This window comes from Aethalodelphis obliquidens, unplaced genomic scaffold (genome assembly GCF_003676395.1).
Source record: "Aethalodelphis obliquidens isolate GAN/ISIS:26980383/991018 unplaced genomic scaffold, ASM367639v1 scaffold36, whole genome shotgun sequence".
Lineage (NCBI taxonomy): Eukaryota > Metazoa > Chordata > Mammalia > Artiodactyla > Delphinidae > Aethalodelphis > Aethalodelphis obliquidens.
The window spans coordinates 13,560,585-13,574,129 of NW_020837980.1; the positions used below are offsets into that span (position 1 = coordinate 13,560,585).

Here is a 13,545-nt window from a genome sequence, read left to right on the forward strand (position 1 = left end):
CACTGGTTTTGAATATACTTATTGGTAGTGCAACTTCATCTGAGTGTAAAGGGCATTTTTGAAAACTGTCAAAAGTAATTTGGGGATTTAGCTGATGAATAAAATGGGTGGCCAAGTTGGTTAATACTGCTTTTGATCAAACATTAGGCATGACTCTTGACTAGTATCAACAAGTTTATTGTGTGGTTTATATGCAGAGCTAAAAGCAATGTCAACAGGCATGTCCTAAAATGTTTTGAGCAATGACATTACTGAAATATATGTATAGTTTCCCAGAGGACTGTTTTCAATTGACAATTATATATCATACACATATATACGTTCTGTTAACTTGATTAACACTATTTCTTAATAGTCTATTATTTTATCATGTATATTTGTACAGATGCTTAAAGTCCACGAACATGCATACAGCTATCAAAAATATCTAACTTAATCTTCATTTCCCAGCCTAACAATTTCTTAAACAACTGCTATTCTCAGCTAAGCTGATTAACTTATCAAAAGCAATTGAAAATAATTATTTTAATGAGTGAAAGTTCTACAAAAACACATTTAATAATATTTGCCCAGCTCTTACAAAAATGGCTGATTGCAAACACTATAGATTTACAAACAATCATCCTTGGATATCTGGCTAATACTAAATTTGTAAAGGATGCATTCCCTGAAAGTTATGCCAAATATTTGTTCAATGAACAAATATTTATTAAGTTCTAGTGTGTTCCAAATGCATGTCATGTTGAGAAGAGTTTGCTCCTTTAAGTCCTTCAAAGTGCATCCTTAGAGATTTATGTGCATAAAGGAGAGAGCTAAGGTAGTGCTTCTGACTTTCTCCATGTGGAGTCTCCTGGGGAGTTTCACCATGTGGAGGACCTGTTTTGCTAGGCTAGCTAAAGACCAGAGAAATAGGTGAGTCTTAGAGTTACCCTTTTCTGTTTGTTGCACCCAGATTCAGACCTTTAATCAATTACCTTGTGACAAAGAAAGCTCCCTCTCTTACTTAACGACATGGCCCAGTTGCCATCCTTGCCTCTCTGACTCGACCAATCTTCAGGAAGGAATGGGGTATAATAGAGAAAGCAGCTTTTAGTTTTCCTTAGAGGCTAACTACCATTGACGTTCTTGGTTCTGGGGATGCAAAGATGGGGTCCCTGTCATCAAAGAAATTATTACTTTTTGAGGGAAAAGAAATACCCTTGAGCAATTACATCAGAATATGATAACATACTCAATGGCAATCTGTGGGAAAACACTAAGAGCTCCTGGCTTCACAAAGAAGGTGCTGGCACTATTCAAAGAGATGAGTCAGTCTTCCACAAAGCTCAGCGTGATGAGAGAGGGGTAAATTCTCGGGACATAGCTTTTTTTCTTTTGGCTCTTAATACTCTAGGTAGTCCTGCTTTTTTTTTTTTTTTTTTGTGGTACGCGGGCCTCTCACTGTTGTGGCCTCTCCCGTTGCGGAGCACAGGCTCTGGACGCGCAGGCTCAGCAGCCATGGCTCACGGGCCCAGCCGCTCCGCGGCATGTGGAATCTTCCCGGACCGGGGCACGAACCCGTGTCCCCTGCATCAGCAGGTGGACTCTCAACCACTGCGCCACCAGGGAAGCCCCGGTAGTCCTGCTTTTTCAAAGCTTTTTCACTAGATTTGTCCTGACACTTCATTTTGAATAAAGTCTGGGTTTCATTCTATGACTTGCTCTGTGAAATATTTTATAGCCTTTCCCCCAAGCATCACAATTACACTGAGGCACAACGCTGTACCTGGTTCACTGTTCCTTACTTACACTTGGTGGCTGGCCCCATTTCTCTCACGAACGTTGACATTAATTGCTTAAAGGAAGAAAGTGATTTCTAAAAGTAGGTTTACATGTTTCTTATTAGATAAGATAAACTTACAATGTTCTTCACGTGCTTCACAAGTATGGTCAGCTTCGCATCCTCGTATGTTATGACTAACTGCACCTTAGGCTTCTTGTCAGGAAACTTCTCACCTGATGAAACAGTAGAGTTTTAGTGGATTAAATTGGAAGTGGGTGATCACAGGATAAACTGAACATTCAAAGACTAAAGCAGGACCAATGAATAATATGAAAAAGAAACATTCTTCATATGACACTGAAAACATAATACTCTTCAGGAAACTGGGTTGGTTAAGATAGGATTTGTGTCTAATAATCCTGAATCTATTCTACCTCCTCATAGTCTATGTTTTGTTTCAATCGATACCATTATTTTCCCGATTATTAAAGCCTGAGACCTCAGTGTCATTTTTGGCCGCAATTTTCTCCTCAACATTCAGTACAATGAGCTTAAAGTATTAGGGAACATAGGGGTTGAAAGTGTTGGCTTTAGAAGTCAGTGAGTCTGGGGTGCAGGTCCCAGCACTATACTAAAGACTGTGACTAAGTTAATCGACTTCTGTAAAATGGAGATAATAGTCATCTACTTCAGGACAGTTGAGATGATCTCAGTGAATGTTTGCAATCACTCCATATATTTACACTCAGCTCTTCCTTTCCAGTTCTGCTGTGCCTAGTGCAGATGCATATGGATCTTTTGCCTGAACTACTAGAACATTCTCTTCCCCTCCTCCAGAACCCAAATGTATTTGTACACAATTACCAGTATAATCTTCCTAGGGCAACTTTTATAAAATTACTCTTCGATCAAAGTACTGTTCATAGCTTTCCATAGCTTATGAAAAAGTCTGAATTTTTCAGCTTTGTATTACTGCTTCTTATTGAATCTGTCTTATTTCCCATTCTTATTATTTCATACTGCAGTCTGTATGTTCAGTTCTACAGACATGCTCTGCTATTTCCTTGCAGACATTGCTCATATTATTCCCTTTATTTAAAATGATCTCTTCCACCATTTTTGGCTATTGAAATTTTACCTTTCTGCAAGGCCTAATTAAAATGCAAAAGGGTTTCTGTGGTCGCCACCCTCTGAACTCCCCTTAGCACGGCCCTTGTCACTTAATATTTATATTGTAATTATTACCTTACATGTCTCAATTTGCTTAGTGGATTACAATCTCCCTTAGGGCTTACTTTTTTCCTATTTCCCCAAGGGATATATAAATCAGTGCTTGCTCCATAAAGTTGCACTAAACGTTTATTTAATGACAAAAGTAATCTCAATTTTCCTTTCAAGTTATATCATTCCAACATTAAAACGAAGGCTTTAGTTTTTTAATTAAAAATTTCCAGATTATAGCCCAAGGATTAAGCATAATTCACAGTTTTCTAGTATTTCCCTTGGTAATCTCTGGTTGTATGTTTTCTGAGGGAATTCAGAAAGAAGAAATTTACTACTAATAAGGAATTTGGCAATGTTTTGTTGTGGGCTCACTGGGGTCCACGTTGTTTTCTGATAGTCAGTTTTAGCTCTCTAATCCTAACATTTGAAAATTAAACCTGAGCTTTATGTTTCTTCTCCCAAAGCCTTTTACATGTTTATTAGAATAGTTTACACATTTTAAATAGGTAATATTAATTAATTTTATTGTTAATGTGGATTATTGACATTGAAATAGTTAAAATTCACATCGAGTGTTTCTTACAACTGAAATGGTAATTACGTAAATATAATAAAAAAATTCTTCCTTAAAATATCTTGATTATGATGACTGAGTGACGCTGTGAGTTTGAGACACTACGAGATAATTTTGACTGTAGTACTTGGGTAAATTGTATTTCATAATACAAAAATGTAGTTGAACTTTTGGTATGAGTATGCTAAAAATGCTGATACTTTTTGATGCACAATGAACATAATTTTTGAATTAAAGAGTGAAAGGATTATTAATTAGAAACTTAATGTGTTTAATTAGAGGAGCTTTAATTCAGACAGGAAATTAGCATAAATTTATGGGTGAGTGTCTAAATGATAATCATGCAACTGTTACTTGAATTGACTGAAGATGATATTCCACCCTAAACCTTTCATGCAAGATTAGTAATCACAGTATCCATCAAAACATGTCAGACTTTAGAACCCACTAAAAATACAGGCCACTCGGAAATCTTAGTAGTCAATGTAGTAATAGTAGAGGTACTTAGGATTTTTAGAATTCTTATTGTGTGCCAAATGTTGGGCTAAGAGTTTCACGTACATAAACTCACTAAATCCCCACAGCAAACCTACAAAGTTTGTGTTACCTCCATTTTACCCATGAGGAAACTGAGGTATTTTGGTCCAAGTTTAGGCAGGGTCAAATGATCTCTAAAGACTATGTTTTTGAACATCATGCTGTAAGGGGCAACAAGGGGTCAATAACCTAAGGGAAAGAATTTAAACGAAGAGCCCAGAGAGGGAGACTTTTGAGAATAGCTTCACAGGGACAAGAAGATGCTAGAATATCTTGATTTTTCTGCTTCAAGTGATTCTGGGGGATCTAATCATGCTTAATCTAACCATTTATAGTAACCCCAAGAACTGTTAAAATATTATTGGTCCAAAGAATGACTGTGTTGAAATGCTTGAATGCATGGCACTACAGCAGCTAATATGGGCTTAATTATGCATAATGTGTCCATTAATGTTAAAAAATACCATTTCAAAATTTAACTTCCTTTCAGATATAATATATTCATATGATTCAAAAATGAAAATTTATTTTTAAAGTATACAGTAAAAAGCCTTCCTCCCATTCCTAACACCTATTCACCCAGTCCTCCCATTATTATCATTTTTTTAACATTTTTATTGGAGTATAATTGCTTTACAATGGTGTTTCTGCTTTATAACAAAGTGAATCAGCTATACATATACATATATCCTCATATCTCCTCCCTCTTGCGTCTCCCTCCCACCCTCCCTATCCCACCTCTCTAGGTGGACACACATCACTAAGCTGATCTCCCTGTGCAATGTGGCTGCTTCCCACTAGCTAGCTATTTTACATTTGGTAGTGTATATATGTCCATGCCACTCTCTCACCTTGTCGCAGCTTACCCTTCCCCCTCCCTATGTCCTCAAGTCCATTCTCTACGTCTGCATCTTTATTCCTGTCCTGCCCCTAGGTTCTTCAGAACCATTTTCTTTTTTTGGATTCCATATACATGTGTTAGCATACGGTATTTGTTTTTCTCTTTCTGACTTACTTCACTCTGTATGACAGACTCTAGGTTCATCCACCTCACCACAAATAACTCAATTTCGTTTCTTTTTATGGCTGAGTAATATTCCATTGTATATATGTGCCAAATTTTCTTTATCCATTCAGCTGTCAATGGACACTTAGGTTGCTTCCATGTCCTGGCTATTGTAAATAGAGCTGTAATAAACACTGTGGTACATAACTTTTTTTTTCACATCTTTATTGGACTATAATTGCTTTACAATGGTGTGTTAGTTTCGGCTTTATAACAAAGTGAATCAGCTATGCATATACATATATCCCCATATCTCCTCCCTTTTCTGTCTCCCTCCCACCCGCCCTATCCCACCCCTCTAAGTGGACACAAAGCACCGAGCTGATCTCCCAGTGCTATGTGGCTGCTTCCACTAGCTATCTATTTTACATTTGGCATGAATCTTTTGAATTATGGTTTCCTCAGATATATGTCCAGTAGTGGGATTGCTGGGTTGTATGGTAGTTCTATTTTTAGTTTTTTAAGGAACCTCCATACTGTTCTCCATAGTGGCTGTATCAAGTTACATTCCCACCAACAGGGCAAGAGAGTTCCCTTTTCTCCATACCCTCTCCAGCATTTATTGTTTGTAGATTTTTTGATGATGGCCATTCTGACTGGTGTGAGGTGATACCTCGTAGTTTTGATTTGCACTTCTCTAATGATTAGTGATGTTGAGCATCCTTTCATGTGTTTGTTGGCAATCTGTATGTCTTTTTGGAGAAATTTCTATTTAGGTCTTCTGCCCATTTTTGGATTTGGTTGTTTGATTTTTTGATATTGAGCTGCATGAGATGCTTGTAAATTCTGGAGATTAATCCTTTGTCCGTTGCTTCGTTTGCAAATATTTTCTCCCATTCTGAGGGATGTCTTTTGGTCTTGTTTATGGTTTCCTTTGCTGTGCAAAAGCTTTGAAGTTTCATTAGGTCCCATTTGTTTCTTTTTGTTTTTATTTCCATTTCTCTAGGAGGTGGGTCAAAAAGGGTCTTGCTGTGATTTATGTCATAGAGTGTTCTGCCTATGTTTTCCTCTAAGAGTTTTATAGTGCATGGCCTTACAGTCAGGCCTTTAATCCATTTTGAGTTTATTTTTGTGCATGGTGTTACAGAGTGTTCTAATTTCATTCTTTTACATGTAGCTGTCCAGTTTTCCCAGCACCACTTATTGAAGAGACTGTCCTTTCTCCATTTTATATCCTTGCCTCTATCAAAAATAAGGGCAACGAAATGTGCATTCCATTAATCTATATTTCTGTTTTTGTGCCAGTACCATACTGTCTTGATTACTGTAGATTTGTAGTATAAGCTGAAGTCTAGGAGCCTGATTCCTTCAACTCCGTTTTTCTTTCTCAAGATTGCTTTGGCTATTCGGGGTCTTTTGTGTTTCCATACAAATTGTGAATTTTTTTGTCTAGTTCTGTGAAAAATGACATTGGTAGTTTGATAGGGATTGCATTGAATCTGTAGATTGCTTTGGGTAGTAGAGTCATTTTCACAATGTTGATTCTTCCAATTCAAGAACATGGTATATCTCTCCAACTGTTTGTAAAATCTTTAATTTCTTTCATCAGTGTCATAGTTTTCTGCATACAGGTCTTTTGTCTCCTTAGGTAGGTTTTTCATAGGTATTTCATTCTTTTTGTTGCAATGGTAAATGGGAGTGTTTCCTTAATTTCTCTTTCAGATTGTTCATCATTAGTGTATAGGAATGCAAGAGATTTCTGTGCATTAGTTTTGTATCCTGCTACTTTACCAAATTCATTGATTAGCTCTAGTAGTTTTCTGGTAGCATCTTTAGGATTCTCTATGTATAGTATCATGTCATATGCAAATAGTGACAGCTTTACTTCTTTTCTGATTTGGATTCCTTTGATTTCTTTTTCTTCTCTCATTGCTGTGCCTAAAACTTCCAAAATTATGTTGAATAATAGTGGTGAGAGTGGACAAGCTTGTCTTGTTCCTGATCTTAGAGGAAATGGTTTCAGTTTTTCACCATTGAGAACGATGTTGGCTGTGTGTGTGTCATATATGGCCTTTGTTATGTTGAGGTAAGTTCCGTCTAAGCCTACTTTCTGGAGGGTTTTTATCATAAATGGGTGTTGAATTTTGTCCAAAGCTCTTTCTGCATCTATTGAGATGATCGTATGTTTTTCTCCTTCAATTTGTTAATATGGTTTATCACATTGATTGATTTGCATATATTGAAGAATCCTTGCATTCCTGGGATAAAACCCACTTGATCATGGTGTATGATCCTTTTAATGAGCTGGTGGATTCTGTTTGCTAGTATTTTGTTGAGAATTTTTGCATCTATGTTCATCAGTGATATCAGCCTGTAGTTTTCTTTCTTTGTGACATCTTTGTCTTGTTTTGGTGTCAGGGTGATGGTGGCCTCATAGAATGAGTTTGGGAGTGTTCCTCCCTCTGCTATATTTTGGAAGAGTTTGAGAAGGATAGGTGTTAGCTCTTCTCTAAATGTTTGATAGAATTCACCTGTGAAGCCATCTGGTACTGGGCTTTTGTTTGTTGGAAGATTTTTAATCACAGTCTCAATTTCAGTGCTTGTGATTGGTCTGTTTATATTTTCTGTTTCTTCCTGGCTCAGTCTTGGAAGGTTGTGCTTTTCTAAGAATTTGTCCATTTCTCACATGTCCATTTTATTGGCATATAGTTGCTTGTAGTAATCTCTCATGATCCTTTGTATTTCTGCAGTGTCAGTTGTTACTTCTCCTTTTCTATTGATTTGAGTCTTCTCCCTTTTTTTCTTTGTGAGTTGGCTAATTGTTTATCAATTTTGTTTATCTTCTCAAAGAACCAGCTTTTAGTTTCACTGATCTTTGCTGTTGTTTCCTTCATTTCTTTTTCATTTCTTTCTGATCTGATCTTCATGATTTCTTTCCTTCTGCTAACTTTGGGGTTTTTTTATTCTTCTTTCTCAATAGCTTTAGGTGTAAGGTTAGGTTGTTTATTTGAGATGTTTCTTGTTTCTTGAGGTAGGATTGTATTGCTATAAACTTCCCTCTTAGAACTGCTTTTGCTGCATCCCATAGGTTTTGGGTCATCGTGTTTTCATTGTCGTGTGTTTCTAGGTATTTTTGATTTCCTCTTTGATATCTTCCATGATCTCTTGGTTATTTAGTAGCGTATTGTTTAGCCTCCATGTGTTTGTATTTTTTACAGTTTTTTTCATGTAATTGATATCTAGTCTCATAGCATTGTGGTTGGAAAAGATACTTGAAACGATTTCAATTTTCTTAAATTTAGCAAGGCTTGATTTGTGACCCACGATATGTTCTATCCTGGAGAATGTTCCATGAGCACTTGAAAAGAAAGTGTATTCTGTTGTTTTTGGATGGAATGTCCTATAAATATCAATTAAGTTCATCTGGGTTAATGTGTCATTTAAAGCTTGTGTTTCCTTAATTACTTTCATTTTGGATGATCTATCCATTGGCGAAAGGGGGTGTTAAAGTCCCCTACTATGAATATGTTACTGTCGATTTCCCCTTTTATGGCTGTTAGTATTTGCCTTAGGTATTGAGGTGCTCCTATGATGGGTGCATAAATATTTACAATTGTTATATCTTCTTCTTGGATTGATCCCTTGATCATTACGTAGTGTCCTTCTTTGTCTATTGTAATAGTCTTTATTTAAAGTCTATTTTGTCTGATATGAGAATTGCTACTCCAGCTTTCTTTTGATTTCCATTTGCATGTAATATCTTCTTTCTTCCCCTCACTTTCAGTCTGTATGTGTTCCTAGGTCTGAAGTGCGTCTCTTGTAGACAGCATATATATGGGTCTTGTTTTTGTATCCATTCAGCCAGTCTATGTCTTTTGGTTGGAGCATTTAACCATTTACATTTAAGATAGTTATCAATATATATGTTCCTGTTACCATTTCTTAATTGTTTTTGGTTTGTTATTGTAGGTCTCTTCCTTCTCTTGTGTTTCCTGCCTAGAGAATTTCCTTTAGCATTTGTTGTAAAGCTGGTTTGTAGGTGCTGAATTCTCTTAGCTTTTGCTTGTCTGTAAAGGTTTTAATTTCTCCATCAAATCTAAATGAGATCCTTGCTGGGTAGAGTAATCTTGGTTGTAGGTTTTTCACTTTCATCACTTTAAATATGTCCTGCCAGTCCCTTCTGGCTTGCAGAGTTTCTGCTGAAAGATCAGCTATTAACCTTATGGGGGTTCCCTTGTGTGTTATTTGTTGTTTTTCCCTTGCTGCTTTTAATTTTTTCTTTGTATTTAATTTTTGATAATTTAATTAGTATGTGTCTTGGCATGTTTCTCCTTGGATTTATCCTGTATGGGACTCTCTGTGCTTCCCGGACTTCATTGACTATTTTCTTTCCCATATTAGGGAAGTTTTCAACTATAATCTCTTCATATATTTTCTCAGTCCCTTTTTCTCTTCTTCTTCTGGGACCCCTATATTTCGAACGTTGTTGCGTTTAATGTTGTCCCAGAGCACTCTGAGATTGTCCTCAATTCTTTCCATTCTTTCTTCTTTATTCTGCTCTGCAGTGGTTATTTCCACTATTTTATCTTTCGGGTCACTTATCCATTCTTCTGCCTCAGTTATTCTGCTATTGATTCCTTCTAGAGAATTTTTAATTTCACTTATTGTGTTGTTCATCATTGTTTGTTTGCTCTTTAGTTCTTCTAGGTCCTTATTAAATGTTTCTTGTATTTTCTCCATTCTATTTCCAAGATTTTGGATTATCGTTACTGTCATTACTCTGAATTCTTTTTCAGGTAGACTGCCTATTTCCTCTTCATTTGTTTGGTGTGGTGGGTTTTTGCTTTGCTCCTTCATCTGCTGCGTATTTCTCTGTCTTCTCATTTTGCTTAACTTACTGTGTTTGGGGTCTCCTTTTTGCTGGCTGCAGGTTCGTAGTTCCCATTGTTTTTGGTGTCTTCCCCCAGTGGCTAAGGTTGGTTTAGTGGGTTGTGTAGGCTTCCTGGTAGAGAGGACTGGTGCCTGTGTTCTGGTGGATAAGGCTGGATCTTGTCTTTCTGGTGGGCAGGACCACGCCTTGTTGTGTGTTTTGGGGTGTCTGTGACCTCATTATGATTTTAGGCACCCTCTCTGGTAAAGGGTGGGGTTGTGTTCCTCTGTTGCCAGTTGTTTGGCATAGGGTGTCCCGCACTGTTGCTTGCTGGTCTTTGAGTGGAGCTGGGTCTTAGTGTTGAGATGGAGATCTCTGGGAGATCTTTCACCGTTTGATATTACATGGAGCCAGGAGGTCTCTGGTGGACCAATGTTCTGAACTCAGCTCTCCTACCTCAGAGGCACAGGCCTGACACCTGCCCAGAGCACCAAGACTCTGTCAGCCACACAGCCAGGTATGTGGGGAGTTTCTTGCCTTTTGGGAAGTCTGAGGTCTTCTGCCAGTGTTCAGTCGGTGTTCTGTAGGAGTTGTTCCACATGTAGGTGTGTTTCTGATGTATTTGTGGGGAGGACGTGATCTCCACGCCTTACTCCTCCGCCATTTGAAGGTCTGCCTCCCCATTATTATTTTATTCGTTTTCCATATATTTCTCCAGATGGACACATATTCTTCCAGAATTTCTCCATATGAGTAAATATGAATAAGTATTTTTATTCTCACCCCTTTTTCCAAAAAGGAATAGCATATTTACTATTCTACACAACAGTCTTGGAGATACTTTCATGTCAATAATACAAAGCTTCTTTATTTTTTAAATATACTTTCACATTATTCCATCATGAGGAAATAGCATAATTTATTTAACACTTTACCCATTGACGGGCAAGTGGGTTGTTCCCAATGCTTTCTAGATGTTACAAACCATGCTGCAGTAAATAGCCTTGAATATGTATCATTTTGTACCTGTGCACAAATACCATAGGATAGATTTCAGCCGCAGAATTGCTGAGTCATAGGGTATTAGCATTTTAATTTTGGTAAACATTCCCAAATTGTCTTCAACGGAGGTTGTACCAATTTGCATTATCACCAGCAGTGTATGAGTGTCTGCTGATTTATAACAATGCTTGTTAATTAAAGTTTTGAATTTTTGCCCATCTGATGAGTTAAAACGGCATCAGTATAGTTGTAATTTGCATTTTTCTTATGAGTGACCTTGAGGATTCTTTCATTTGGTTAAGAGCCACTTGTATTTTTTGTGTGTGTGTGTATTATTTTTTCGTATTCTTTACACAGTTTTCTATTTGGTCATTGGTCTGTTTCTTACCAATTTATAGGCGATGGTTGCATGTTAAATAATCAACCCTTCATATGTGATAAATTGCAAATATTTCCCTCATTTTGTCTCTCATCTTTGCTTTTTTTTTTGCAGTACGTGGGCCTCTCACTGTTGTGGCCTCTCCCGTTGCGGAGCACAGGCTCTGGATGCACAGGCTCAGTGGCCATGGCTCATGGGCCCAGCCACTCTGCGGCATGTGGGATCTTCCCGGACCAGGGCACAAACTGGTGTCCCCTGCATCAGCAGGCGGACTCTCAACCACTGCACCACCAAGGAAGCCCTCTTTGCTTTTTTTGAACTTTGCTACAGTGTTTTATATCATGCAGAATTGTTATAGCTTCTGAATTTGTAGTCATAGTTACAGCAGCTCATCCGAAGATTAAAAAGCATTTTTTCCATGTTTTCTTTGTCATATACATGGTTTCATTATTTACATTTAAAATCTTTCACTCATTTGGTATTTATCCTGGCATATGGTGTGAAGTATACTATGCCAACATTATTTGTTGAATTTTCTCTTACTTGTTTGGGCAACTATTAAATTCCTGAATATATCTGACTCTGTTTATGGACATTCCATTATGTTTTACTTGCTCATCTACTTATGCACTGACACCTGCACTGTTTAATTATTGATGCTTTGTAATGAGTTTTTATATCTGATAAGGCTAAACTCACCTCTTTGTTTTGCTAATTTTTCCTGGCTTTTCTTTGTTAATTTTTGTTTATGAACTGTATAATTAGTTTATTTAAATAAAAATAAATCTGTTGGAGATCAGTCAAAATGGTGGAGTAAGAGGATGTGGAGCTCATCTCCCGACATGAACTCATCAAAAATACATCTATATGTGGAACAATTCTCACTGAAAACTAATTGGCAGAGGACTCCTGTACAACCAAGGCTGTAAGAAAGATATACATGTAATCAGGTATGAAGGAAAGAAAAGCAATTGGGTTGGGATCTTTGTCCCTGAGAGGGGCCCAGAAGAAAAGGGAGGATTCTTGAGCAGACACCTGCCCTGGGGAGTGAGCAGTGAGAGCCAGATTGGGCACCCCAGTCCTGGGGTCCTATACAGGGGAGAAGTGCCCTCTTGGCTGGTTGGAGGACCACTGGAACTAACAGGGGAGCTGTGAGAAGCCTGGATTCTGCTCCTGAGGAGCACATGCATGCTGGCTTGACCCCAAGAAGGGCAGAAAGATCTAGTGGTTGCTGGGTTTCCTGCAACCACCTTGGTGCATGCCCCAGCCCAAGTTAAGTGAACACTCCAGCCCCATTCACTTCACATCACGGTGTGGTATTCAATCTGGGGCAACCAATACTGGGGATAAGACACAACTGAGGGATACAGAGACTACGCAGAGCTTGGGCAAGCCTGGGTGGAATGGCAGTGGCCATGATTTGTGCTTACTCAAGAAGCACATCACAAGCAGCCCAAATCTCTGAGAGCAGCCACTCCACCACAGCTCACGCCCTGGTACATGTTGAGAGTCTACACAGGCCCTGCCTGTCCTGTGCTGTGGCTCCACAGTGGAAAGGAGGGTGGTGGAGGCTGCTGACAGTGACTGATTGAGAAGGATGACGAAGACTTGCACCTAAGGCTGCACCTGAGCCGAGTGAGGGAAAAAATTGCAGGTGCCTGCACAGTCAGTGCAGCAGAGACAGCTTGGACCTCTGCTGTGGCCGACACAAGCTGACAGCCTGCGTGGGCCCCCTTGCTTCAACATTCCCTCACTCTGGGGCAAGGGTTCCAGTGTGGGGCTAGGGGAAAACCCACACTTAAAGGCACCTGTCATTTTTTTTCACACTCGACTCCAGCTTTAAGACCCTCCATTTCCAGCCCACCCTCTACCAAGGGGGTAGCTGTCAGCACACCCTGAGGAAAGATGTGATTTGCATCCATGTCAAATCCAGCTCTCCCACTAAAGGTACTGGGCACATACAGTATGTATAGGGATGTTCCCATATAGGGACAGCCCTTCAAGACTGCAACAGGTAACTGTTTCATCTAAATTCATAGAGGCAGAGAAAGTTAAGCAAATGAAAAGGCAAAGGAACTGCTCTCAATTGAAACAGCAAAAGAAAACGGTTGAAGAAACAAATAATGAAACAGAAATAAACAATTTACTAGATAAAGAATTCAAAGCATTTGCAATAAAAATGTTAATTGGA

At 38.4% G+C, this 13,545-nt stretch overlaps 1 protein-coding gene across 12 annotated transcripts in view; it reads right to left on the reverse strand.

Moving 5' to 3' along the window:
* PIK3C2G (phosphatidylinositol-4-phosphate 3-kinase catalytic subunit type 2 gamma) overlaps positions 1–13,545 on the reverse strand; it is a 369,692-nt gene that overhangs the window by 33,890 nt on the left and 322,257 nt on the right. For all 12 annotated transcript variants that reach the window (XR_003437791.1, XM_027129484.1, XM_027129485.1 and 9 more), the window contains one exon: positions 1,901–1,995. Coding sequence is in view for 11 of the 12 variants with exons in the window: in XM_027129484.1 (XP_026985285.1) it covers positions 1,901–1,995 (95 nt within the window). In the remaining variant the exon portion in view is untranslated. The remainder of the gene's footprint in view (positions 1–1,900; positions 1,996–13,545) is intronic.